The sequence below is a fragment of the Corvus cornix genome, chromosome 1 (assembly GCF_000738735.6).
Source record: "Corvus cornix cornix isolate S_Up_H32 chromosome 1, ASM73873v5, whole genome shotgun sequence".
NCBI classification, from domain to species: domain Eukaryota; kingdom Metazoa; phylum Chordata; class Aves; order Passeriformes; family Corvidae; genus Corvus; species Corvus cornix.
The window spans coordinates 29703805-29731767 of record NC_046332.1 but is presented as its reverse complement, the minus strand read 5'-3'; the positions used below and the strand labels follow the sequence as shown (position 1 = coordinate 29731767).

General features: G+C 43.4%; 1 protein-coding gene across 4 annotated transcripts; it reads left to right on the top strand.

Moving 5' to 3' along the window:
• The first annotated feature begins 143 nt into the window (after positions 1–143).
• FOXJ2 (forkhead box J2) lies at positions 144–27537 on the top strand. 4 transcript variants are annotated; one of them, XM_019286767.3, is made up of 12 exons: positions 144–288; positions 1445–1569; positions 16108–16460; positions 16976–17050; positions 18954–19022; positions 19371–19511; positions 19960–20158; positions 22017–22343; positions 22744–22845; positions 23311–23511; positions 24253–24351; positions 24932–27537. In XM_019286767.3, the coding sequence occupies exons 3-12, from the start codon at positions 16128–16130 to the stop codon at positions 25018–25020; spliced, it is 1635 nt and encodes a 544-aa protein (XP_019142312.1). In that variant the 5' UTR covers positions 144–288; positions 1445–1569; positions 16108–16127; the 3' UTR covers positions 25021–27537. The 4 variants fall into 4 exon arrangements, with proteins under 4 accessions (XP_019142312.1, XP_019142311.1, XP_010399252.1 ...); XM_019286766.3 differs by lacking the exon at positions 144–288 and adding an exon at positions 323–496; XM_010400950.4 differs by lacking the exon at positions 144–288 and having other exon boundaries at positions 323–1569; positions 19963–20158.
• The last annotated feature ends 426 nt before the right edge of the window (positions 27538–27963 follow it).

Here is a 27963-nt window from a genome sequence, read left to right as displayed (position 1 = left end):
ACCTACAGCTCCCCGCACCGGCGCCTCCTTAACCCGGGGAGGCGGGGGCGGCCGCGGCCGGGGGGAGCCGGGGGAGGCGGAGCGGCGGCCGGGGAGGAGCTGGGGCCTGCAGTGGAGCCGCAGCCCGGAGCAGCAGCCGCGGGAGCGGCGGGGCCTGGAGAGACTCAGCGCCGCCCGGGCCGGGCCCCCCGCACCGGAGTCCGGGGAGCCCCCCGGGGACGAAGCCGCGGCCCGGCGGAAGGCGGCGGAGGCGCCGCGCAGGCCCGTGAGCCGCCGCGGCCTCCCGGGGTAGCCGAGCCCGGGCAGGAGGAGCTGGGGCCTGGGGGGAAGCCAGGGACAGTGGCCGGGGTGGGGGGGACACCCCCGTAGCCTGCCGGGGTGGGGGAGAGACCGTGTCCGCCGCCCCCCGCCCCGTCCGCAGCCCCGTTAGGCAGCCCCGCGCCCGGTGTGCGGACACCCCGGCGGCCCCCCCCGCCAGGCCCCTTCCCCGCAGCTGGTGAGGGAGCTTAACACTTGCCCCCTTCCCCACTAACGAGCCAAGGGTGTGCAGAGGCCTCCGGCACCCAGCCCTAGTAACTACCTAGAAGCAGGGCTGCTCTTCCTCGCTGTGGAATAGAGCCTTCTGAAGCTCCCTCAATACTTGTTAAGGGGAGCGGTGTCCTCCGAGCCCAGTTTCTGAGGATTGTGAGAATAACCCTTACTGCCTACTCTCTCCTGCTACTGAGGGAAGTCCTCTCTCAAGCAGAGCAGACAGCCCTTCCCCAGACCAGGTAGTAACGGGAGTCTTTACAGAAGAAATCCTGTATGCCCAGGAGAGGCAGTTCCCAAGACAGAAATAAGCAGGAGCTGCAGATACTTACCTAGTAATTTTAATTATTTACATCTGCTCAGCTGGTGATAGAGCAAAACAAGGGAGAGAAAGCAGAGAGAGATTTAGCTATTCTTTCCTTTTCCAGTTGCTGGTTACTGGAGATAAAGGTAATTTCCAATACTGATCTCATCCTCCTTCATCCCAAGGAAGATCCCTCATCCCCTAATCCCGAGAGGGTTTTCTTCAAATACCCCGTGCAAGGAGAGAAGACACACCTCCTAGTTACAGGGAGAGGAAAAGGCAGATTTCGCTGATAATATCCACAGACATAGCAAGAATTTTTTTAGAGTAAGAGATTTTCTCCCCCCTTAAGGACAAGGTGTATCTAGAGAAAAGAGATTTCTTGGTAGGCAGGTTGGGGAAATTGATTTCTGAAATAATCCGACCATTAGTGAAAAGGCTGTTTCCCAGGGGAACACCCCTTTAGTAGTTAGCTGCCAAAAGAGAGAGAGGATCTCCATCCCGGGATAAAACCAGCAGTTTTAGGGGACTGACAGTCCCAAACAGATTGTTTTAATACTCAAGATCCTGATTTCATCCACAATCCTTTCGCCCTCGAAATATTTTTCGAAGAAGCCCTTGGAATAGCTGACAGCAACGGTCTGAGTATGGGTCTCAGAGAAGGAGTGTGAAGGGCAGCACCCCAGCAACCAGCACTGAAGATAATCCACCTCCCTCCAGAAAATCTTCCAGACAGAGTGAGTGACCACATTATATCACCTCTCTATTCCTAGCTGTCCTCTCTCGCCTTCTGTCCTTGTTTTATATGTCTCTTCTCTCACTGTATCTGCTTGCTTTTAATCTTTTAGGTGTTTCTGTTTCTGAACCTCTCCCCACCTTCTTTTCTGTGTCTCTTTCTCAGTCGTTTAGCTCCGTTATATGCTATATGGAATTGACCTGATTCTTTCCCTCACTGTTTAGCTTATGGGAGACCTTAGCTCTGTTTAATTGTAAGAAACCTCTCTGCCCTTTCCCTTCTACTTTCTTTCCCTGGTTTATTCGTCCTAGGCTCAGCCTTAATCATCACTGGTGTGACTTGATTTCTGTCATTTAGGGGTCATTGAGAACGATAATACTGGCCAAAAAAAGCTTTGAGGAGACAGGAGCAGTGATTTGTAGTGCCAGTGTCCAAGGATGCACCTGTGGGGTGGAGTGTCAGATCTCCATGTGGGTCCTACTATGGTTGTAACTGTGGGAATAAAACCATTGTGCGGTGCAGACCTCGCTGTGCTTGGGGTCCGAATGTACAGATCCCCATGCAGGTACTCTGAGATGCGTGTCCTAATGGACCTAAGGGACTGTGGGATGAATTCTGGAATGAGTGCCCTTGAGAGTGGGTCCTGTGGTGCTCAGGGGCCTGGGAATGAAAGCTATGCTGGTGGAACCTGCCCTGAAAGCCAAAAGAAGCCGTTCAGTTGCCACCAGTCTTCATCTGTGTCTTATGCTGCGTTCAGGGGCTAGGAATGTGAATCCTGATGCTGGTGCTGTGTGAGTGAGGCACGCTGGTGCTTTTTGTAAATGAGGCAGTTAATTCCCAGCCACAAATCAGTGTTCTGACACCAACGTAGTGGTTTCCTGAGAAATCAAGTCTGAGGGAGACTTCATCTCAAATAAAGCCAAAGCAGATTCCAGTAGCAGAAGAATCATGCTTAAGGATATCTCACCTGAGGTATTACTGTTTCTAGTGAGATAGCAGTGAGGAAATCCCAAGATCAAAGGGTCAGGACAGGGAGCCCTTTTGGAAGCCATTTGGGAGAGCAGTGGTTAAACAGGGAGTCCCTGAAGAAGGAACTCCTTGGTGTAATGTGCTAGCAAGATCAGACAAAAGATGCCAAAGTGATTCCCCATTTTGGCAGAGAATTTTGTCAGTTAGCCATAGCTTCAGAAGGTGGCTCTTTCTCAGGGAAGGCTGAACCACCAAGCATACCTGTGTTCTGGGGGTACTGTTAGATGCCCTCCTACCTGTTGCCCTATAGTTATGCAATCAGCCTGTTTTGAGTAGAGCTGTGTTATCTAGCACAAGGGAAGAGATAACTGAGGCATTTTGGCCTTTGTACATTCAAGGGGATAAACTGACTTTTCATGCTCTTGAGGTTAATTTACCTCACGCTGCCCCCTTCCTCACAGTAATGACTTGACATTTTTCAAGTGCTTTTGCTTCTGATGGATGCCTGGGCACTTTACAGGATATGTATGCCAGCCTTAAAAAAATTCTGCTCTTCCACAACAAATTACCTTTGTGCACATGAAACATTTTTTTTTTTCTTCCATTAATGATAAAGATTCTGTATTTGCTGCCTGAGCTTTTAGATGTTCATTACAGACATAAAAAGCTGGAAGTGGTGTGCCATAGACTAATTGTTATTTATTTGTTAATTGCTGACAAGGCATTCAGTACTGACTTGGACACAAAATTAAGACAATCTCTGCTCTGAAGATCTCATAATCTAAAACCCAGCTATACAAAAGCTGGGACATACTCATAAATTTTAGGGAATAATTTTTCGAGAGCACAGCTCTTCAGTGTGATCATGGTATTCACATCAAATGTTTATCACAGGTGAAAATGCAGCTTCCTCTGAGGTAGAATACTGCAGCTGTTCTGCACCATTTATTTTATACAAAAGTATCTATGCAAGAAAAAAGGAGAGTATTATTTATTTTCATGGAAGTGCAGAATACTTTATAGGCACAATAAAATGCAAGTGTTATAAGAGTTTACATTAAGAATGTTAAACCTGACCACCTAAAATTAGACTTTAAAAACCACATTAATGAATCCAAGTAAATAGCCCGTTTCTTGTAAATGCCCAGGAACACAGACCTGGCTTCAACAGAAGCAATGAAGCCTCCTACATTTGAGGAAAGAGACACTTAGTTGTGTGTATATGGCTCTGTAAATTTAAATTTGGACATTCATGCTTCCAAAAGTTGACTTTTTAAGTTGAAGCAGTCTGATCCTGTCCTGTGGGCAGTCAGCTCCCATCTGAGAACTGATGGTGTGGCATTTCTCAGGTCAAGCCCTTAAGCAAAATGAAATGAGATGGTCTAAAGAGTTATGGGAAAAGGATTCCTGAGAGATCATGAAGTTATAATACTGTTTAAGTATGTGTTCTATAAGTTCTTGGGTTTCATCTTGAAATGTGGTTTTGTAGGCAAGCTTCTAGGATAGAATAAGGAGTCCAAGAAGTTGGAATGAAAGAATGAAACAGTTTGAGGAGTTGGGATCTAGTTTTTCAGTCCAAGGGAAGTGTAATACTTCTGGTTTGGTTTTTTTGTTGGGTTTTTTTTCTCTCCTCCCTCTAAAAATACAGCTGAATGCTGGTGTCTCTGAAGAAGTTTATTCTTATCACATAGGTACAGGTTACTACCTCTTCCCTTAAACTTCAGCTGACCTTCATATAGTGGGAGATTGTCTGAATCCCAGTTTGGATCTTTGGCCCTTTACTTCAAATGTCAGAAAGGAGGTGTGGTTAATGGCAACTGTGATATGGACAGCTGTCCCTCAAGAGCAGGACTGAGCTGATTATCTCATTTTACACAGCTGTTAGGCAGGAATTGGATCTCAGTCATTAGCAACCAAAAGATGAAAAATGGTTCTGGACACATTTTTCCATTTGCTTCTCCCAACCTTGGGTAGAATAGTAATCAGTGACTTTCACACAGAACCTTCTATGTTTTGTAGTACTCCATTTGCCAAACCTGTTTCTGAGTGATGCTTCAGAACTGAAACTTTGAAGGATACTGTTTTTGGTCTGGAAGGCATCTTAGAGAAGATGAATAGTCCCTAGATTAATGGGCAGCCTAATGTGATAGCTAACATGTTTGAGCTCTCCAGTTGTGTTAACTCTGAAGCCTAAAGAAAAGTCTTTAATTTGCTGTATTGTTGGCAGTTGCACATGTTATTTTAACAAGAGTATCCAGTTGATGTGTTCAACCTCCAAATGCTTATTGTCTTTGTAGGAGGCAGTATTGCTACTTGCTATCTGTTCTGCTGGTTTTGTTTCCTTCTTCCTTCTAAGGGATATGTGATGAATGTAAAAACTCTGTAACATATTTCTGCCCTGTACTGATGTTTTTCACTTTTAAAGGCCATCTGTGTATGTGTGTTACTGAGAGAGAGCAAGCATGCTGCAGTATGTTTTCACAATTAATTAATTGCAAATTTTCATCTTAAGTTTGAAGTGAAATGCAAAATACTGTGAATGTTTCAAAATTTGGAGATCTCACAACCAGCTTTAAGACCAATCTAATGCTGTATCCTGTGATGCTTTGCCAAGATTCGGACTAGATTGTCGTTTTATCCATCTGTCTTTGACCTGCCCAGTCTTCCACCCCATCCTGTTATGAACCTGATACTTACTTAGGTAGGCAGCACAGATTTAAAGGTAGGCAGCAGAGATTTTGGTAGTACCCGACCTTTCCTGAATCCCTGGGCTCCATAGCATCATGTGGCACTCATGTTCCTCTCCTGCACCTTTAAGGCCCGGCAGGTTTCCAGCCTGCCTACTTCTTGACTCGCATTTCCTCCTGCACCCACTCCTCCTCTCAGTTGTTCCTGCTCTTTGCATCTCTTTTCTCGTGTGGCATTCTGTCCTGTGGTCCTAGAAGCCTAAAATGCTGCTTTTCTCTTCATCAAGCAAGCATCCCTCATCTCCTCTCTAGGATTCTTCACTGGCAGGAGTCTTTTACTGCATCTCACAGGCTCTGTTCTTACTTCCACATCTGCATTTTGACCTGTTCCTGGCTTGCCTTTTGTTAGATTATATGCCTGTGGGCACATAGGATTTTTTGTCTGAGGTTATCTCAAGAAACTTCTTTCTTTATCACTGATAATACCCAGTTCTGCTTGGCTGGGAAATGGCACTTGGTCTCCATAGTCCAACTCATTTAAGTCTCCCACCCTCCCTTCTCTTCTGGCCCCTTTCCTTCCTCAGGAATAGCTAGATTTTAGTTGGTTAGAATGAAAAACCCTTCCGTTACATTCTCTGGTTCCCTCTAGCACTTGAGGATCTTGGTTTTCAGAACTGGGCTGAACACTTTGTGCAAGGCCCTGTACCTTATTCCTCATCTTTCTGAGCTGGTCAGTTTATTTGATGTGAAATCAAGAACTAAGGGAATGTGTGTTCTTTTTTGGCCTTTTTTATGTATAAGAGAGAGTGAGTAATGAGGGACAGGGTGAGATGATGAGTGAGAGCTTTTATACCTTGAGGAAAAAAAATATTTGCTTTTTTGTTTTTTACCATTAGCAATTCAAATTTTGTTTATGCTCTCTGCTCTATAAAGACTGTGGCTGATTATAGCAGAAATATGTAATTACTGTTAAAAGTTCAAATCTGAATAATTGGGAAAGAATCTGAACACTTTGTGGTCACAAATTAAAGGAGCAAAGTTTCTGAATTCTCCGTTTCCCCTAAAAAAACTATTGTTAAGTAAAACCAAGACAAATTCTCCCTCCCCATCAGGAACTTGCAGAGAAAAATAAACAAGCTGCTAAAATAGTTATATCTGAAATTCTTTTTATCTCCACCTGAACAGAGCAGACAAGGTTTGAATGTAGAGAACTGGTCTGGATTTTGGGAGAGCAATGTTGTCTGCATGGTTCTGCTACTCCTTTCCTGGCTGACCTTGGGCTGCATGCTTCTCCATGCATGGCTCCCCATTTATCCTGGAATAGGTTATTGATCCTTTATAAGGGTTCCAAAGTATAAGGATGAAAACCACTTTATAATGGCTGCCTGTTCTTGCTGCTGATTGCCCTAATTACAATGTGATATTGAACTCAGAACTTATATATGCTGGGTTTTGTGCTGTTAGGAAACAGTGAAAGCATGATGCCCCAATACATTTCTGTTTCATTGAGGGACCAGTCACTCCAAAATTGAAAGATCCTGTATGATTGTGTGCAGTCTAGAACTGTTTTGTAAGTTGACTTCAGTATAGATATTCTCATTCCCTTGGAGCTTCTCCTGAGATCTCTAATGACCTTTTCTTGGCCAGGTCTCAGGGTCTCTATTCCATCTTCATCCTTCTTGGCTTCCCTGCTGTTTTTGACACTTGATCGTGCCCAGTCTTGAAATCTTGTCCTCCCTTGACTTTTGTGACAGTATTTTCCTGGTTTCCCTCCTAACTACTCTAGTCATTCATTCAGTAACTTCTGCACTAAGTTATTTACCTCCCTCCGTTTATTTTTTTTCATAAGTTAGACACAATGACCCACTTCTAGTATCCTCTCTTTGCTTTTCTTTACCTCCTTCATGCCAGGGATATTAAATTATGCAACTTTGCATACTACCTTAACATATTTTTAAAATTAATTGCTGCAAGTTTAAGACCCCTGAGGCCACTATGGAACTCGAGAAAGCTCCTTTGAGATTTGCCTTTGTTTCCTGCTTTCCTCTGCTGCAAGCTTCCACAGTTGGGCCTCTATAATACGTTCTTGCTCTGAACATACAGTGTAGGGACTCATCTTCCTGTTCATGGCCTGAATCTTTTGCTGCTTCTTTTTCAGTCTCTTTGGGTAACCCTTATGCTTCCTCCTTCATTTACCATCTCTGTTACTGTGAGCTGTTCTTGCTGGCCTGTGACAACCGTGTTACCTTCTCGTCTTCTTAAAAAACATGATTGCTGAAGCTGTCCTCCTGGCATGCTTTCTCAACACGTTGCCATCTCCTCCTTGACAAGCCTGTGCTTTGGCTATCGTCCACCACATAAGGTTCCAGCTTGTTGTGCTCACTCTAAGGGGCCTTCACATTTCTGTTTCTCCCCTATCTGTCACTGTCTCTTACTGCATTGTCCTTTGCTCTGCCAGCAACACTAGCATGACATTGTGCTTTTCCATTTTTTGCATGAACATCTCTTTGCATTCTTCCTCAGCTGACTCATACCTTGATACACACAGGAATATTGCCAGCCAATAGAGGCCAGACATACTGGAAAGTACTTATTTCATGGAATCCTAGGATTATTAAGGTTGGAAAAGACCTTTGAGATCATTGAGTCGCACTGTTAATTGCATATTTGCAATTAGCTGTTTTCAAATATACAAATAGCCATTATTTGCATTTTTGAAAATTATCCAAAGGTCTAACTGATACTCAAAGGTAGTCATCTTACTATATGTACCCCACTCTCCCTGGCTCCTTTTGTGAAGAAGGATGATTGCAAAAGGAATACAGATTGTCATAAGCAAAGACACAGCATCTTGAAGACTGGAATGTTCGAGGTTAGAGCAGAATGATATTTACCTGAAGCTGCAAGGTGACAACTGTGGCAAGCATGTGTGTGGAAGAAAGGGACTTCTTCCAGTGTTTGTAAGGAGATGAACAGAAGATTTAGTTTCAGGATGATACACAAAATGGAGCATTTTGTGAGTAGGTTGCAGAAAGCCTAGCAGCAGTACTAGTGTTTTAAGCAAGGAGAAACCATTAATGGGTGTGTGTTCTGTGGCAGTGTGGTTCTGAATCCTCTTGACCTTCAAGCGTGGTACAAATCTTTGCGAGTTGTGAGCCAGGCCAGGGATTGTCAGATGTTTTGTCTACTGGAAGAGAGTTCTGTCAGTTTGAGAATAACAGCTAAAAGAATAATAAAAAGGAATTATGTTAAAACAGTGGTTGAAACTTAATTTATGAGCCTCACACAGTATTATTTGATTCTTCTGATCATTCTCCAACTTCAGTTTCAGCTGTGCTTTGCTCTCAGACTCCTCTTTAACAGGCTTCTCTGCAGTGCTTTGGTAAACTCAACTCTGGGAGCATGTGCTCTATGTACATTTTGGGCACGTGGTATACAACTAATCTGCACTTGATACCAATTTCCTTTTTTCCTATGAATTCAGTACAGAGTTCTTGCTAGTGCTTGATACCCGTTTCCACAAGTGGGTTGTGGTTTGTTCAGCAACTATTACAGAGTTCATATTGACTAATCTGTTTTCAGTGGTTCAGCCTTTGGTGAACAAGTTCTGACCACTTGCAGTCAAATTTTCATTTTCCCTATACGTGGCTGACGTTCCTTTCTCTACCATAGAAGCTTTTCACTATTGCTGTCATTGAAATGCAAGGCTAATAGTAATTTTTCACTGAGAGACCCATTTTTTTAATGTGAATAATAATACAGTTTTCATTTATAAGCATGTTGCATTCTTTCAGCCTGGGTTTCTGTATATGCCTTTGCAATGCTGTGCAGATCATCTAAGCAAGATAGTCTGCATGCTGATCTACTTCTGATGTTGTCTCTTAATTTCAGAGACAATCTGGGTATTATATCAGTGTTTGCATATCTTGTGCTGAAGGTTTATTACTGGATGTGATTCTGATAGGCAGGTAAAATGGAAATCCTTCAACCTCTCATGGGGCTGTGGGAAATACCTGCTCTTACATACTGTTTCTCTACTACTGACTTCCCAGTTTCCAAGGGAAAATTTCATTCCAGATATGTGCTCATAAATTTGACTTATTCCAAAACCAAGTACCCTATACCTTTCTCAGTGTAAGAGTAATTGTTCTTTTAATATTCTTAAAGCAAATGTCAAAGATTTCTCTCCTGCCATGGCATATGATTGGAATTACAGCTCCTAGTTCCAACGGTGAAATATTGCATAGTGGTACTGAGGGTGGAGGGGTGCTGCAGAGACGCTTCTGCTGTGGTGATGTATTTTCATTGCACTTCTTCAAAGTGCTTGGTTTACTTTTTACTTCAAATCTGTTATTGGGAGGGTTGTCATGGGACATTTGGCTTATTATTAGAATAAATCTTTTCTAGTAGTCTTATTACAAAGGAAATAATTTCCAGCTCAAAAGTATTTTATGTATACCAGTATTCTCAGTATCATTTACTGTTTCTTTTGACAGGTGTTACATATTCCCCACTTTACCTTACACAGCATCATAAATAAACAAACTGGTCCTAACTTCGAACACATTTTCAGACTGTCTAAGGGGTGTCTGCAGTGTTTGCATAGTATTTCTCAATGCTTTTTTTTTTCCTATATGTTTATATAGCAGACAACAAAAACATTTGATTCGTTGGTCTTATTAAAATCTGGCAAAGCACTAGCTATGCTCAATCCTAGCCTGTTATGCCCACAAAGATACTGCCTCCCTTGACATGAGCATATTTCAGACTTTGGCTATAATGCCATCTGTTGATAAGTTTAAATAAGCAGGTCAGGTTTTGTAAACTATACCATTTGTCAGTTTCATACAAAGCTAGGACGTAATTGCCTTTGGAATTGAATCCTGATGCACTTCCAACATGAGGGTTTGGGTGACTTTATAGTTCTCACAAGACTTCATGCTTCATTAGTACCAAAAATGCCTGCACAGTCAGTGTCGTTCATTTACTAAATTCAAAATACAAAATTATTGCCTGCTAGTGCACATTTCACAAAATGGAGGGAATCGAAAGGTCCTATGTTAAAATGTGCTATCACGATATTTATTTAATCTGTAATAACAGTGAAAACAAATTTCTTTTCTTTTTGTGTTTCTTTGAGACTTAATATGAACGTCATTTTGTTGAGATTTCTGTTTATTAAAGGACAATCGTATCTGTATGTCAGTTTAATTATCGCAAAACAATCAGTCCAGTGATTTATATTAAGCTATACGTGGCCTAAAAATTTTTATCTTCATCTAACTGGTAATTTTCAGTACCATCTCAGTGTTTCGTGCAACTTTGAGCAAATTTTCCATTCAGGATACAGTAATCACAGTACCACCTGTGTTCTTTTACACAAAACAGCACTGAGCATTCAAAGCCATTCTGTCCCGCACACGAAGTCGTTCTGAGCAGGGCTGTAGAGTCAGACCCTGACACGTGGACAGGTGCACGCTGTGACGGTTCATGCTCGTGTAGGCAACACCACGCCGTGTGCTCTTAGGTGACAGTAGCTTCCTTTGGTTGGATCCCTTTTCCCTCTGTGGCTCATGACTAGTGAGAACCACGTGCCCCCTGTTACCACATCTGCAAGCCTACAGTTAATCAGGAAAACATTTTTTGGCTTATTCTGCTGCTCCCCAAAAAGGGAAGCATGGTTCTAGGGTATGAGAATATTTCTTACCTTCTTGCCCCAGGGATGGGTTTTCCTCCTTTCATATGGCACTGCAGACAGAAGAGTGCTGTCAGACTGTAATGTCTTTATTTTGTCACTAACATGACACCTATCATTCCTTCCAGGTTAAGTTTCATGTTATGAACAATACCCAGCAGCCTCTTTTACTTCTGCATTTGATTCCAGAAATATAAACATTTCCTGAAGGCTTCTCACAAGCAGTTACCAAAATGATGGATAGCAATTTCAGACTGGGCAGATAATCAGTATCCACTTTTCTTATTTCTTACAAGAAACAAGTATTTCTGTGAGAATGTTTGCTTAGAGAAGATCAGATTTTTCAGTGTTTTATTCCTGCCATCTTAGTTCACACCACGTTCTTTTTGAGGGAAAGCACGTATCTTAAAATGGCAAATTTCTCTTCCTTCTAGACTCAGCAAAATGGATTATTTTCCCCTTTTTGTATTGGATGAGGACAGAGGATTTTTTGTGTAATTTATACAAGTACATCAGAACTGCCTTTTTTTCACCAAAGTAGAGGCTCTCCATTTCTTCATGCATGTGGTATTCTTGTTTTACTTTTCCTCCTTACTTTGTGGCACTGTTTCAGAAAGGTTACAGTCAAATAGTCCGTTTTTGCCAGTTTTTTTATTTGCTAAATACCTTAGAGTCTAGAGGTATCTCTGAGTATATTAGATGGATATTGTTAGATCACTGGATCTGTGTTTCATGCACCTAAATAGAAGTGGTTGTATATTCATAGGTGTTCTACAGCAGTGTCTGTCATTTCTTGGTAGTCTGTTGCGCATTTCTTCTCTCAAAGTTCATGTTGAGAAACTTGAGTCTCCTTTAAATCTTTTGCCATAGTGTTTCATTGGATCAGAATAGCAGCAAATAAGGCAACAGTGAAAGTAAACACAGGGGAATGTAAATGCAGAGATTTATTCTAGAACAGGCATCTTCTGTAGGCAGTGCACAGCATGGTGCCATTCATTGTATGGCTCCCTACTTCAGTCCTAACTGATTCTGCCTGACCGGCCTTTGAGTCCAGCTTTAGAGAATGTTTCAGGCTGTTAATGCTTATTAACTGCATTCAATGTGACCCTTAGAGTGTTGTTCCCCACATTTCATATGTTTTTCTGTCCTGATATGCAAGTACCAGTGATCCTGGATAAGATCTGGCTGGCTTAGGGTGAGCATTTGCAAAGTAGCAAAGTACAGGTTTCTCAGTGCTGCTAAGGGATGGTGCTTATTGTCGCACAGACAGAAGCCTGGCTTACCTTTGCAGCAGGAGCTTCCATTTGCTAGTTGCAAAGATTCAAAGTAAGGCACTAGTTTTCCTGGAAAGCTGTAGGGAAGTATTACTAGTCCCAAGCGAATTAGTGGTTATTAAAAGGTATTCAGTGCAAGGATTTTCTTTAATACATTGTTCTTACAAATTGGACAGATTCTTGTCTGTTTAACTGTAGTTTGGGGTCAGTGCTTGGCTGGACTTTTTGCATCTCTCTGACCTGTCTGACTTGGGATTGTACTGTAACTATTTAGTGCTTGTGAAATGAAGACTCTGCAGTCACCTTCCAGCTGTTGATGGTGGTTATGACCTCGGCTACCCTACCCTTGCTTTTCAAATTCAGCCAAGTACATAAACAGATAGCATTTACCTTGTGGGAGATTATGAAGTCTGGTCTTTGACTTTCTTTTTACTTCTTTGAAATTAATTCTGACTTGCTAATGTGGTAGGATTTTTTGAAGCACCCTTGATTTCAGTTCAGTGTGTTTATTAGTTATTACTAATTTTTTCTCTGTTTGAGTGGGATCATAAGAGAAGAGTTCAAAACACTTGCCAGGCAATAAGCTGGGAAAGGAAAGTTGGAAGAATTATCAGCTGCTCTGGTTTGGCTGCAGCCTTGTTTTATCATACTATTAAGTAGTGTCAAGCTGATGCACCGAACACTTGGGTCAGGTGAATGAGATATGCAACATAAATTAACAGTAATATTTACTGCAGAGCAAGTATTGTTTTAAATAATTTAGTAGCCAATTACACTGAATTATTGTTGCCCTGAAAGTGTTCTGGAATTGCCACCTTACCTAATGTTTGACTATGCCTGATTATTACAGATCCTATATTGCCAGCAAATCCAGTAACATGATCAAGTGCAAACTTGGAAAAAAAGGTCTTATTCCACTGCTTTGAAATTTCCCACGTGATTGCTATTTGGTCTGAGTCTTCACTTTCTGTCCTAAATTACTGTCTAGCGTATCTGTTCTTAAAAGGCTGCTGCGTTTCACTGAAAAGTGGTTGTTTCAGTACTGGGTGACAAGTGCATATATATATATACACGGGGGGGTTTTTTAAGATTTTGGGATTTTGTTTTCTTGTCGAAGATTTTTATAAGCCAAGGAATGAAAATATTAAAATTCTTAGTGTGGGTGTAATCTGACCCAATTCTAATTTTGCTTGTCTCCCTGACAAGTGTATTTTATACAAATGCACAAAATCTTGTGTACTGGATGACGGGGATGTTGCATATCAGCCTGACATTTTACTGCATAGCCAATCATCCCAGATGATCTACTGACATAACCTGGGCAATTCTGAAGCTCTGTGAAAACAACAGTGCTTTCTTCTGTTTCTTGAATTTCTGGTGTTTCAGATTGGTATCTTAACCTGCCATAGGCTTTTATAACCTAATTTTCTTGATTTCTATGCTTGTCTTAAAAAAACAAAAGGGAGGAGGTGGAACAGAGAAATTTGTATTTATTTTACTTGGGAGTTGTATTGTTAATGCAACTGATATTTCATAATGGTTTAACAAGAAGCAGCAATTTGTTTTCTGATTGCACCACAGAAATTAAAATTTATATGAGACACATTTACAAAATGAAGCATTCAACTTATATTTAGTTCATGTTTGTTTTCTTCCAAGTGGGATGCTACTTCTAGTGAGGGCTTTGCCTTGTGAAGTTACCATGTAAATGTAGCTGTGTTTTGATTACATGGTGGTCTGTCCATCCCCACTGGATAAAAATAGATTGTTGCTTTTTTCTTGTATTATTCATGAAGGAATAGTCCTACTATTTTTTTTTTTAATTTGTGTAAATTTCAAATGTTTGATATTAGATTAAATCAGTCAAAGAGTTATTAAATAAAGCACAACTTGAGGGGGCTGGATAATGGAAAGTGTTTAGCAGCTTAGATCATCTAGTTAGCTATGTAGCAAGTAGTCATCCCTATGCTAAGTGATAGTGTGGCAGATGAGTAGATAAGTAAGTTAGTAGCAGTTGGGATTTTGCTTTCCTCCCCAAGACATAAAAGTGTTTCCACTCGCCATAGACACTGTGGTGCTGCAATTCGGAGGTGTCTCCTGAGGCCCTGGCTGTGGAGCCGCTGCCTGTGGGGGCTGAGGGATGGATTTTGTCGGGGTATTGTGTAGGTGTTTGAGCCCTAAGAGGTGTGGTGAGCACATGCATGGAAATGAAAGGTTTAGTGCATGTGAACGCGTTGGAGTATGGACTTCAGTGCTTTAGTGCTGTGAGAGCACTGGAGTGCAGAAGTGAAAGGTATAATGCATATGGTTGTGGGGGAAGAATGGGTAGCTTCAGTGTCAAAATGCTGGGTGCATCTGTCTCTGGATCTGTGCATCCACACTGTGTTATTGTCAAATGCCTATTTTTAGATCAAGTATCTAATTGGTATTCATGCAGATGGGTGTCTCCCTGTCTCATCTGATCCACTCATCTGAGTGATGCACTCAGTGGGAGGTGTCTGCTGATGAATCTTTTCTAAGCAGAGTGTGTTCGTGTCAGTCTCTTCTCTCTTACACGTATGCAAGTGTTTAATTTGCTATACATACCTAAGTGTGTTTGTGTGTTTGTCTTGTGTATGCTCCAGCATGCTCAAAGACAGTGCCATCTAATCTTCTGGAAAAACTAATTTCAGAAATGAAAGGTGTAGAACTTGCATCCCTTCAAGACATGATTCTTCTCTTTATGCAAAGAGCAGTGCAAGTCATGGCCTTGAAAACCTAGCTACCTTAGGGAAGGACTTCAAGGGATTGCTCCTAGTTAGAGTAATGCAGCCACTTGTGAGTAGGAATGATGAACTTTCTGCTGCCTTACCTACTGCAACAGACTGCATAAAAGTTAGTGTGCTAAGTGTACAAGTTCATACAAGTTCTTGCTGCTAAATGTTTTCTTCTTATAAAATAATTGTTAAGTAGAAATTCCTGTATATAACTGCTAGCCGGGTGTGTTTTATTTTTATGAGGGGAAGTATATAACATTTATGAGATAAAAGATCCTGAGTCTCTTCCTGTAGCAAACTTATGTGACTTCAGACATGTGACTTTTTCTGTGCCTCAGAATTGGAGAAAATTCTTGCCTGTGATACTGTGAATTCAGCGGGATTTAATTCAATGAAATTATATATATATATTTAGGGAAAACTGGTTATGGTAGGCAAAGCTTTAACTATTATGAGCTTAATATAGTCTGTTCCAACTCGACATGGTAGATGTAATTATCTATATATAGTATTATGCATGATCTTGGTGTTTTAAAATGAGATATGTAATCCTAGCTCTAAGGAATAGGATTCATTATAATGTCACCTAATGCAAAAAGAGAGGCTAGACCTCAGAGAGAAATTAATTTCCCCTCAAATTGAGATAGTCCTGACTTTGCAGATGATCTAATTAAATTCTAGTTTGTATATGGCATGAATGAGTATTTCCTTTTAGCTATGATTTTCCTCTTACCTGACACCACAAACCTGCTGGCTTACAGATGATCTTGGCGAAGGGTACCAAGGTTACATGGATTATGTAGTAAAGGAGTGAATGTGATATACCTACTGAAAGGGCTCCACTTCCCCTAAGCAGATCTTGGTTTTTTACCTGGGATCAGTGCTCTGGGTAAGACTGCCCTAGCAATGTTACCATCACTGTTACAAAGCACTGTCCCAGCTGCTCTCAGTACGGATGATCCTCCCTGAGGCACAGTCCTAGGCCTTTTGGGATGGTTCTGGCTGGCTGTGAATAAGATGCATGAAGTAGGATGATCTTCATACAGGTATTTGTGATAGGGGGAGAAGCCGAAGAAGAATGCAAATGGATGTTTCTGTTCTTATGCTTTACCTTGTTTGGGTCTCAAGTGTTTCTTTTCCTCTCCTTTCTCCTCACAGATATTCCTGCTTCCAGCACCATGGCCTCTGACCTGGAAAGTAGCCTCACTTCCATAGACTGGCTCCCACAGCTTACTTTAAGGGCTACTATTGAAAAATTAGGGGGGTCCTCACAAGCAGGACCTCCAGGGTCTGCCCGAAAGTGTCCCCCAGGCTCACCAACAGATCCCAATGCCACACTGAGTAAGGATGAGGCTGCAGTGCACCAAGATGGGAAGCCACGTTACAGCTATGCCACTTTGATCACATATGCCATCAACTCATCACCTGCCAAGAAGATGACGCTTAGCGAGATCTACCGTTGGATCTGTGACAACTTTCCCTACTACAAAAATGCTGGTATCGGTTGGAAGGTGAGGGCTTGCATCACTGAAGTACCCTTTTTTGCCCAATTATAAGACTTACTTTTTAAATTCTATGCAAAATAGCCGCACTGATTAAAATAAGGCTGATGTAAAACTGAGTTGACCAACTGGAGAAAATGCAGAGCCAGAAGTCCCATTTTCTCTGAGTATTTTGTTGAATGTATGTGGTGGACCATTAAGAAGGAGTTTGCCCAAAACCCACCAACACCAACCAAGAAAAACAAAAAAAAAGCCCCCACAAAACCCACATCACTACCATCCTCTGCATCACACTGATGCTATTTTCATTGCACCTTCTGTAGGTGTAGAGCTGGTTCAGCCCCATATTGTCATCTTAATCCATCCCTTTCCACAGCTTCTGTTCTGCCCCATTCCAGGAATATGTAGTGACCTTTGGCTTTTGAGTATGTACCATCCTATTTTCTCTACCTGCTCCTGGGCATACTCAGAAGACTGTATGTTTTTGTTGCAGCACTTACCTGTATCTCTTACTCTCTCATCAGAACTCTATTCGTCATAACCTCTCTCTGAATAAATGTTTTCGAAAGGTGCCTCGACCAAGAGATGATCCTGGGAAGGTAAGAAATCTGCTCCTGGGCAAGCAATTTAAAACTGCAAGGAATAAGCTGGGGTCGCCCTTTCTAACTCATGGTTGGAATTTGAAACCTAAAGTGTAGGCAAAAATGGAAGCAGTAGTAAGATTTACTGCAGTCCTTTGGCTACAGAAGCATTTACTTAAAGGGAACCTGTAAAGGAGCTTTAAAGGTTTTAGTAATTATTTTTCTTATCTGTGATCTTCAGTTGACTTTAAAGATACTGGCAGAAGTCAAAAGTGTGATTGAATGTACTTTATTAGTTTTGTTTCTTTTTCTTGATCTTTGTCTGTAAAATGTGAGTGTAGCCCAACCAGTTCTGTTATGAGAGAGCATAGTGGCTGCTGGTGAACAGCAGGACTGTGATGTGACATCATGGATTTCATGGAGGCAAGATCCATGGAAATGAGAGCAGAATTACTACCTGTATAGACTGCAAAATACTTGGTGTTGAAAAAAAAATGTCATCACCACATAGTTTAAATATGTAGAAATAATTTACGAGTAAAACTCAAGAATTTAGGAATTTGTTGGCTTACTGAGGACTGATAAGGCTCTGATAGTATATACAGATTGTAAAGGGGAATTGCTAGCAAAACCAAGATTTGACATCTTGGCATGCAGATATTATTGTTTAAAAAAATCCACAACCAAACAAGCAAGAGGAGATGGTAGGGGCAAGAAGCTATGTATTTAGACAGAAAGATTGTCTCCTCCCCCTCATCCTAAAGTTAAAAGAAAAGACCATTTGCTCAAGCCTTTTATTTCAGGTTATATTTAAGGGACTGTGTGGTACTCAGTTGGGATCTATAAATGGAAGTAGTAGATCTCTGAAGATCACTGCTCAAAATTACCATTAATTATGTGGCTTATTCCAGGAAGTCCTAACAGAGTTAAGGGTATATGTTTGCAGGTGTTCATTGGCATGTTGGGCTGGGTTTATAATGAAAACCTGTTCTGTGCTTGTTACTTATTCGGATGTTGATTGGAGGGTAAAACAAGCTAAATCACACTCTAGAGTTCTTTTTGTATTTGTTCAGAAGACAACACACATAATTACAGACTATTTTATGTTGAAAGAGACCTCTGGAGGTCGACATGTACCTCTATCCTCTCCCAGACAGGAACAATCACATTAGGTTGATGAGATCTGTCAGATTTTGAGTATCTCCAGAGATGGAGATAGCAAAACTGGGCACTTGTTCCAGTGCTGCACCACCATCATTGTGAAGAAAATTTTGTTTATATCTGACTGTACTTTCCCTTGCTGTAACTTGTGTTTTGTTGCCTTTTCTTGTGTGATGCTGTTGTCTTTTATAATACCCTTACGCAGTTGAAGGCAGTGGTTTGATCTCCTTAGCTTTTTCTTGTCCAAGCTAAACAGACCTCTCTGTACATCATGTGTTTTAGTTCTTAACCGTGGTTTATTTCTTAGCCATCATGGCCCCTCTGTGGATGCTCTAAGGGGAGTCCCACAACCATGGAAAAAGAGCAATCCTTCTAGCTGTCTCTGCCAAATCCCAGCATTGAGTTGGTTCTCATCAGTTAATAATAAATGCAAGTTGTGAGGAAGCTACTGAACAGAGTGTGCAGGCCCAAAAGAGTTCACTTAGCTTGGATCAAACCATCCTTTTGGTGTCCTGTCTCAGAGTGATGGAAAGTAGAGGATTCTGCCTTCCATCAGTAGCATTGTACCTCATTGTTCAATGCAACCCAGTGCAAGAGAGGAATCTCTTGCCAATACCCAAGTCTCGGCTGTCTGAGGTTCTAGAGGGTGGTCCTTGTGGTCCTAATGTTTAGTTGGTGCTGCATTCCTTGAGTCAGCAGCCCCCTACTTCAGGAAGCTCTGTGATTTCATCATGCATTCACCAATGGATCTTCTTTCCAGGGCTCTTATTGGACAATAGATACATGTCCAGATATATCTCGCAAGAGGCGGCATCCTCCAGATGATGACGTGAGTGTTTTTCTTTCCACACAGCACGGAGTGGGCTGGGAATTCCCTTCAGCACCAGACCATGATAATGTTTTGGGGTCAGGGTGTATAGATGGAGAGACAAAGGCCAGGACTGAACAAACTAGTGTGTGTGTCCTGCTGATTGCCTGTTGTTGCTGCTATTCAGTAGGAAAGTTAATCTTGTTTAAAGTCCTTTATCCTGACTTTTCAGTGACTAAGGCCCAGTCCTCCTCTTTTTTAAGCCATGAACTTCTACAGCGGGGGAGCTGGCTTCCCATCTGCAGTTTCACTTCTCCATCTGTTTTTGATTTCTGCTCCTTTCCTTTTCTCTTTCTTCCCCATCCACAGATACCACAAGACTCCCCAGAGCAAGAGGCAAGTAAAAGCCCCCGAGGGGCTGTTCCAGTCAGCACAGAAGCCTCTTTGCCACCTGAGGCCACCCCTCAAATGTCGATCCAGAGCACCACCCCCATTGCCAACTTCAGTCAGGTGAGCTGCAGGGAAAAGGATAGAAGTGGGAGGAAAAGGAGAGTGGGAGGAGTGTATGAATGGAAAAGCGAAGTGGTGAGGAGAGGGAATTGTGAAAATTGTGATATGGAGGCAAAAATAAAAAGAAGGGAAGGAGCTGAAATTGCAGAGATAGAAAATAAGGAGGAAGTGAATTTTAGCAAAGGGTTGGATGGGGATAAAGGATAAAGGCATAATGGTATTAGATAGCTGAAGAAAAGGCTGCAGCCACTGTGCTGCAGAGGAACGGTTGTGGTTGGTGTTCTCCAAGGAAAATGGCAATTCCAAAAAAAATTTGGGAAGATTTGTTGGAAGATGAGCGAAGTGATGCAGGATATCAGTGCATGTTCTATGCATATCTGGTCTCTGATCTCTGTCTCAAGCTGCAAAACCTAGTAGAGGCTAAAGGCCATATTCTTCCCTCCCTTAGCAGGGTGCAGGGCCTGTGGATGTTGCCTCTACTGTAGCCGGGGGGCAGGGCCGTGAAGGGGCCGATGTGCCGCCCCCGCTGTACAGTGCCAACCATGATTTCAAGTTCTCCTACTCTGAGATCAACTTCCAGGATCTTAGCTGGTCCTTCCGAAATCTCTACAAATCCATGCTGGAGAAATCATCTTCCTCTCAGCACGGTGAGTAACTATATGCGTCATGTGGGGTGGGCAGGTATCTGCCCACACAGTCTTGTCCATTTGGCATCTCTCAGATCTTTCCTCATTCAGGAGCCTGTGCAAACAGACTTTCCTTCTTTGGCATGCTGTAATTACTTCTGCCAGAAACTGATAAGAAATCTGCACGTCCTTTATGCATTGCTCCCCCTAGTTCTCTCAGAATAAAAAAGCACAATGATTTAAAAATGCCTTGTGTTGATACAAATGCAAATACTAAAATGGCAGAAACTGAGAAAAATGAAGTCCTGAAGAAAAGCATGTCAGAAATATTCACAGTCTGTCAGGCTAGAAACCATAAGAGGGAGGGGATTGTTGCATCTGGAGTTTCTCAGAAGGAGAGTGGAAAATCATCATTGCTCAGATCTGTTGAAACTAGGATTGTACAAGGCCTTGGAGAATTAAGCTTTGTGGATTGAGAGCAGGGAAGAGAGAGCCTCCAGCTCCATTCGTATCTTGCATTTCTGGGATTGAGTAAGCAGCCAGAAGAGGGCAGAATCACTGCAGGGATGAAATGTCCACGGAAAATATTTCAGAAAAACTTACATCTCTTTCTGCCTTAAAACACTCTTGTAAATATTAATCTGGTGTAAAAAAGGAGTGTGTTATTACATGAGCTTCTCACCTGTGCTATCAGCCATCACACAGTGCAGGCAGTTTGCTACTCTAGAAGGGGCCTCCTGAACTTGAAGCTTCAGTGAAATAAAAACGTATATACACCTTTACTGCTTTCATCATGCTGGCACTCCGAGTGGGAGCCCGTTGTGTGAGGTGTTGTAGTATGAGTGAGCAAGTTACAAAAATGTAGAGAAGAACCTTGATTTGATGTGTTCCTCTGATTTTACAAACTTAGCAGTTGTCTGCTGTTTTTTTCCTTCCAAATCTTAGGCTGCAAGGCAGCGTAGGAAAACTTGCAGGTTTTGAAAAAATTTTGTAGGCAACTTTTGAGTCAGATGGCAGTATTCATCCTTTCGCCCCATGACAGTAGTAGGATACTCTAAGGGTTGATGAAAATGTGAGGTTTGCTTGCAGATGGGCAAGTAAGGGTACTCAAAGTAAGAAGTGAGTAGCTCAGGTTAATGGCGTGTAGTGCCCCTGACTGGTTTTCCACAGAGGTTCCCCACTGTATGGGGAGAATGAACAGGGGAAGCAGCCATAAGAGATATGCTGAGCTCCTGGTGTTGGGGAAGTATGGAAAATACCTGATGCTCTCGCATGTAGGGGTTGCCTGAAATACAGGAGGATGGAAATGACACACCCAGTGAGTCAGGAGGAATGAAAGTAATAAAGGAGCCCTGATGTGTACAGTGTGCTCTTTGTACAAAAGCAGAGTCTTTTATGACCTCTTATGATCAGTGTGAGAAAAATTGTGAAGATTCCTGACCAAGCTGCTTGTAAGAAGGGAACTCCAGGGAGCCTTTGGAAACAGCAAGTCAGATTAAGTATTAAGTTACCCATTTTCTAAATGTTCTGCTGTTTAAGTTTGCTTAATGGTCATTTATAGGAAAACAACACGTGCTTGGCATTTCAGGAGAGGTTGGATTACTTTGGTAAGTCTAGGAGAAAATCCAGGGAGGAACTTAAGTGCCTAACGCTGTACTAAAATCCTTCTGGGTCTTTGTCGTAGAGCTTTTTGTTTTCAACAGTCTGGAGCACAGCAAGGGCCTAACTGCACAGGTGATGGTTGTTGGTAGCCTGTAGAGGGCACTCCGAAAGCTTCATAAATAGCGGGATGAGCAGTGTGAAATTAGAGCTGGATCATGTAAGCAGAGGTCTGATCCAGGCTGTCTTAAAGCTCCCTCCTCTTTCATTTACTCGGCAGGTTTCTCTTCTCTCCTTGGTGACATGCAGCCCTCCAACCACAATTACTATATGTACCAGCAGCAGCAGCAGCAAGGCCCCTCCTCAGTGGGTGCTGCTCCCCCACTCCACACTCCAACCCCAGAGGGCTGCCCATCCCAAGGAGGAAAGCAGCAGGGTGGTGAAGGTTATGGCCCTCCACCAGTGATGTCCATGCACCCGCCCCCAATGCAGCATGGAGGTTACCACCAGCATCAACAGCATCACCCGCACTCCCACCCACAGCAGCAGCCACACCAGCACCAGCAGCAGCAGCAGTCACAGGCCTCAATCAACAATGCTGGCTTTGGTGAGTCGGGGTGCTGGAAAGCACTGATGGTGGAAAGGGAGCATTAAGGAGCTCCCAGACAGAAATTCCACAAGTGAGCTTTCCCTAAGTAGTATCTACTTGTGTGTAGAAAATGGGGGAAAACTGGATATGGTTGAAATCTGAGAAGGAAATTGCTTCCTTACTGGAGAATGGAGGATAGATATATCCACCCTGGGTTTGGGATTCTGTTAAGGGATGCAGCATAAAGTCAGGGCCTTAGTGAAGAAGGAGATACCATCCCTGGTTTTCCAAGGGAGAAAGGATTTCTAGCTGTTGTAGCATCAGGCTCTTTGGTGAAGAGGGGCCAATCTTTTTATATTAAGGGGTGGAGGGAAAGGGTGATCTGTATTGTATTAATCTTGTCCCTCTTTCATTCCAGCGTTTCCCCCTGATTGGTGCTCCAACATCGATTCCCTGAAGGAAAGCTTCAAGATGGTAAACCGGCTGAACTGGTCTAGCATTGAGCACTCCCAATTCTCAGGTCAGTGTTGGCCTAGTGACTAGGGCTAGTGACTCAATGACTAGGGCTGGAGTCTAGAACATGCAAGTGCTGTGCAGGGATCTTTTTTCAATGTAACCGTGGCAAGTGCCTGCATTTCTCAGTGATTCACCTCATTTTTAAAAAGAGGTGTCCTACTTCATGGGTTCTGTTAAAGATCCTGAAGCACTTGAATGAACACTGCAGGATTTGGGACAGGGAGAATTAATCATAAAAGTATGTCAGAAAGCTAACTGAGATTTTTCCTTCCAACTCTTTCTTGCCTTACCTGAGTCAGTGTGACAGTATCCTAGATGTGGAGCTCTCCAGGAGTCTGGTGACAGATTTGAAACAATAAAGTTCGGTTTGTGAGGAGGAGGTAGGATTTAGGGGCAGGAGACAGAAACTCTTAGCAGGAAAGATCACAGTGTGACTACTGTCTTTGACACTGTCCTTCGTCCCCTGCAGAGCTCATGGAGAGTTTGCGCCAGGCTGAGCGGAAGAACTGGACGCTGGATCAACACCATATTGCCAACCTCTGTGACTCCCTTAATCACTTCCTTACCCAGACTGGTCAGCTCCCTCATCTGGTTGGCCCACAGCAGCCCCCTCGAATCTCTGATTCTTGTGCCCTGAACAGTGGCAAACAGGAGCAATCCATGAACCAAGGTAATTAGGGGAGACTAAAATGACGTGTAAATGAAGGCCCAGTTCTGTGAGTATCCTAAACTACCTGCAGCCTTACCAGGCAATGCAGCACGGAGCAAATCAGAGCTAGGCTGTCAGAGATGTTCATAGCAACTCAGCTTCCTCTGGCTTTAAAGAACTGGGATGTCCTATACCTGTGGCCTGGACAGACTGCTGTTATGTGATGCATGCTACTGACAGGCAACCTCCAGGCAGGAATATATTTAAAAGGCAAACCTGGAAGAGGAGAAGGGGATGGTGCTTTTTTAGGTGACCCACAGAGAGGAATGGCAAGGTAGAGAGATTGCTATTCCAGATGGCAGGAACAGTAAAGGAGAAAGTTCTTGCACCCTTGTTGGAGAAATACTGTACAAGGAGTAGAAGATGCATTCTGAGGAGGGGATATGATGGTCTTGATAGAACTGTAATGGTGTGTGTCATCTAGTACTGAACTAAATGGATGATACTGAGCCACCTTGCGGTGTTTCTGGATGAAAATTTTCTTCTTTTACAAAAATAGAGAAACTCCTGCTGGTTTCAAGAACAAGATCCCTGACCAAGCTATAGCTTGCAGTTAGGACCCAACAGCTGAACATCTCCTCAGTATCCTGTGGGTCTGAGTGAGTTGCTCTGTGGCTGAGCTGCTACCCAGTCAGGGCCAAGGCTTCTGACCTGAACATTAACAGCTGTTTTTTTGTTTTCTTAATTCATTTCCTTTCACAGTGAACTCCTATGGTCAGCCCCAGCCTCCCCATCTCTTCTCCGGGCCATCTCCTATGTACCAGATTTCCACCCAGGACTCTCCAGGATATAATCGCCCAGGTAAGGGGTGACATTAAGGCCTATTATACCAATCAATATTAAAGAACTTGTTCCAAACCCCTTTGTGCATTTCTCCCAAAGCACTTAGTAATCAAATGGAGCACTGTGGGTAGAGAGGGAGCAGGGACTGCAAGGGACCCTCCATTTAGGGCTCTGTCATAGCTCTGGGAAGGATTAGGATTTCAAAGGCATGATTTTTTTCACTTCACGTAAAGTCTTCTAGCTTAGCCTCACCCTCAGTTAGTTGTTTGAAGACAACTGTACATGAGAAGCTTCTGTTGACTAAGTTCTTTGTACTCTCTCAGCAGTCAGCTATGAGGTAAGTAAAGGAGGCTGAAACTTAACTTCTGTAGAACCTGCTGTGGAGAATTTCACAGCAGAACACTCCCAGACATTGGTAGATGCTGTCTGAGAGAGGGATTGATGCCAGTAGTGTTCTTGTTTGTTAGACAGTTGGAAAGGAGAAGGCCCAGATCATTTCTGGTTTCTTTTGCCCAAGGGCCCACTGTGAAAAAGGATGTAGTTTTTGATTCTAATTGTTCTCTTTCCTTTTTCTTCTTTTTTCTTGTCTTTGGCTCAGCTCATCATCTGGTCCCTCGGCCTCCAGGGCCTCCTCCAGGCGCCAATGAGGAAATCCCCGATGATTTCGACTGGGACTTGATCACCTAGCGAGTTACAGACTTGATAGCCCGTCCTTTATGAAGGACGTGGGAGGGGAGGGGGACATGGGGTCAATGGTGTCAGCACCGCCCTCCCCAGCCTCCCTGCCTTGCCTGTATATAGATATATATTCTCTATCTCCGCCAGAGAAGCCACCGCAAGATGCTGCCGAAGATAATCCTTCCTTGCGTCCTGTTTTATCTTCTTTTCTTCTTTTGTTTATTATTATTATTGTTATTATTATTATTACCAATAATTGAACACAGCCCTCCCCCTCCTCCGGTGGCCTCGGACGCATCGGATCGGCTCTTTCGTGTTGCGCAGTGCCCTGTGGAGGGCAGGAAGATGGGTCCTTGGTGCCATGAAAAGACCTTGGAAGGCTGAATCCTCGAGTGCATCTTTCTCTGCCTCCATCATTTTGCGTTTAACAATCCCTCTTTCCCTTCAAGGTGGCCGGTGAATCTGTTGTATTGGCTACTGGAGTGAGAGAGCCTAGTGGACCCTGGGAGCCTGTAGTTATGTTGTTTCGTAAATGTTGTAAAGGTCAGGGGGCTGAAGGGACACTGGAGGGGTGATCTTAGCTCTGTGAACTTCGTCGCACCAGCGGGAACAGCAAGAAAAGAAGTGGTGTTCCCAAGTACAAGAGAGGGTGATCCCTGAGGTAGGGAGAGCTGAGCTGAGCTGGGAGGGCAGACCTGAGTTTGGAGAAAGGAGAATGTAGCAGAGATGGTATTTCAGCAGAGAAGTTGGGTTTCAGAATGTGGTGCCATCTGTGAAGACTGAGAGAGATTTTGAGGGAATCCTGACCCATTTCCTACACTGCCTTTTGCAGTCTCTAGGTGAAGCCTACATACCCATCAGGTGAAAGAAGCAGTCAGGGGTGTCACATGTGATTCAGCAAGTTCTATTCCCCAGAGCCTTTCATTTCACCCCACACCCCTTCAACCCCTTTTTCAAAATATGTAGTGAGGCTCTTCCTTTCATATGCAAATTAGGAAGTTTTCTCCCATCAGTATATGTCCGGTTGTTATTTGGCCGTCCGCCCCTCATATTTCTTTGGAGGCTGTCCTTGCCTGTGGTTGAGAGTGCCAGCAACAGGAGTCTGGCTGTGTAGGCACACATCCTCCGTCAGTGGTTCCCACTTGGTGAATGGGCTCATGGTGGGCAGAGGAAGCTGCTGTGCAGAGTGGGGCTGAACTCGGGGGCTGCTGGTTGAGGGCTGGACCCTCTGGTCAGGGACTGGGCGGCCCTCGCGAGCCAATTTTGTAAGAGGGGCGTAAGGGGAAAGAGGGTGAAGCGGGGCAGGGTTTTGAACCGACTAGCCAAAGAGTGCAGTATAAAAGGGAGGAGGGTGTGTCAGACCCCTTGCAGTTCAGCTGGGGGAGATGATGTAATCTAGTGTAAATCCTGAAGGATAAGCTTTGTCAACACGTGCAAATCAGGAAGGTGGAAAAGGTGCAGGAGCAGGAGTGAGCATTGAGATGCTTCCTCCCCAAAGTTGTGTCCTGTGTTCCCCTTTTTTTCTGGTATGGCTCTGTTATGTCAAACCTCTTGTTTCCTCTTAATGGTTCTTAGGCCTCCCCGCAGCCCTTATTTCCTGTTTACCAGTGAAGGGAACAAACATGGAAATAGACTATCATGGCTGCTTGACAGACCTGGAGCACAGGAGTAAAGTAATAACCTCTATTCTGACTGCAGGAAGGTGGGGAACTAGCACTGCTTTTAAATTTGCTGTAGGAATAAACCAATTGGAAATTGGATTGTTGTCAGGGAAGTGGACAGAGTCTCATTGCATTGGAAGGGGGGAACAACACTTTTTTTCTTTTTTTTTTTCTTTTTTTTCTTTTTTTTTCCCCCTTTTTTTTTGTTTTGTTTTAAGTGTGTGTTTGGGGGGGGGAGTTCATCACTGAGCATTTCCAAGAGAAATGAGGAATCCCAGACAGCTTCAACGTGGAGTCAGCTGTTACCTCTGCTGCCTCAGGATGGGAATGATACAGCTTGTGTGATAGGTTTCTGTGGAAAGTGGCACCAGAGACAACAATGAGAGACAACTTCCGGCAGGTGCCCAGTTAGTGTTTTGCAGAGGACATTACTGAGAGCCAGCCCTGTGGAAGTCTGAAAACACCACCGGAAGAAAAACAAACCAAGATGGCTCCTTCTGCGTATCCAAGTGCTCCTCATTTGCATATTTGCCTCATTTGCATATTAAGTTGTGCCTCATTTGCATATGTAAATACATGCCGGTCAGTGTGCAAATTAGCCTCGTTCCTCTGCCCCTGAAATCAATGTGCGTTGTCAGTGCGTGGGAAGACATCGATGGGTGGGTGTGGAGCTCTGCGGGTGCGCTGGTACCGGCCTGCAGGGAGGGCAGGGGGGCCAGCCTGGCCCACAGAGGGGTCTTGCAGGCCCCTCCAGCCCAATGTGGCCCTCAGTGCTTCGTGTCAGGGAGAGAGGGGCGTGGTCTCACGAGTTTATTTTTGTGCATGCTTTCTTAATAAAAAGAAAAAGTGAATGTTTATGGTTTAACTCTTTTGGTGCTCGTATTGATTTTTTTCTTTCAGCGGCGCCTGTCATGATGGCTCGGTTCCCACCTTAGAATTTGGGTGTGGACATGGCCAAATGGACAGCCCACACCTGGATGTACTTTAGACACAGACTTTTTAGGATGTTAAGAGCTGAAGGTTCTCCCAGCTGGCTGTTCTCAGGGCACTGAGGTCTAAGAGTCTTTCAACTCATGCTTACCAGAAAGGCAGAGTGAAAACTCTACCAATGCATAATGTCTGTTTGTCGTACTATTTCCTGACCTTTCTCTTGTGAGGAAGGACTAGAACAAAAAGCAGATTTTAAACTGCTTCCATAGAGTATGTAGTAAATATATTTCTGCTTTTCAGGAGCAGGGAACATTCAGTCTTGGGACCACCCCAAACAACCTGACTGGATGAAACTTTTTCT

Bases quoted from the DNA above. Each gene is read 5' to 3' on its own strand.
- FOXJ2 (XM_019286767.3), top strand. From the start codon at position 16,128: ATGGCCTCTGACCTGGAAAGTAGCCTCACTTCCATAGACTGGCTCCCA. The intron at 19,023-19,370 runs GTGAGTGTTTTT...CCCCATCCACAG, and splicing joins GGCATCCTCCAGATGATGAC to ATACCACAAGACTCCCCAGA. The intron at 22,846-23,310 runs GTCAGTGTTGGC...CGTCCCCTGCAG, and splicing joins TGAGCACTCCCAATTCTCAG to AGCTCATGGAGAGTTTGCGC.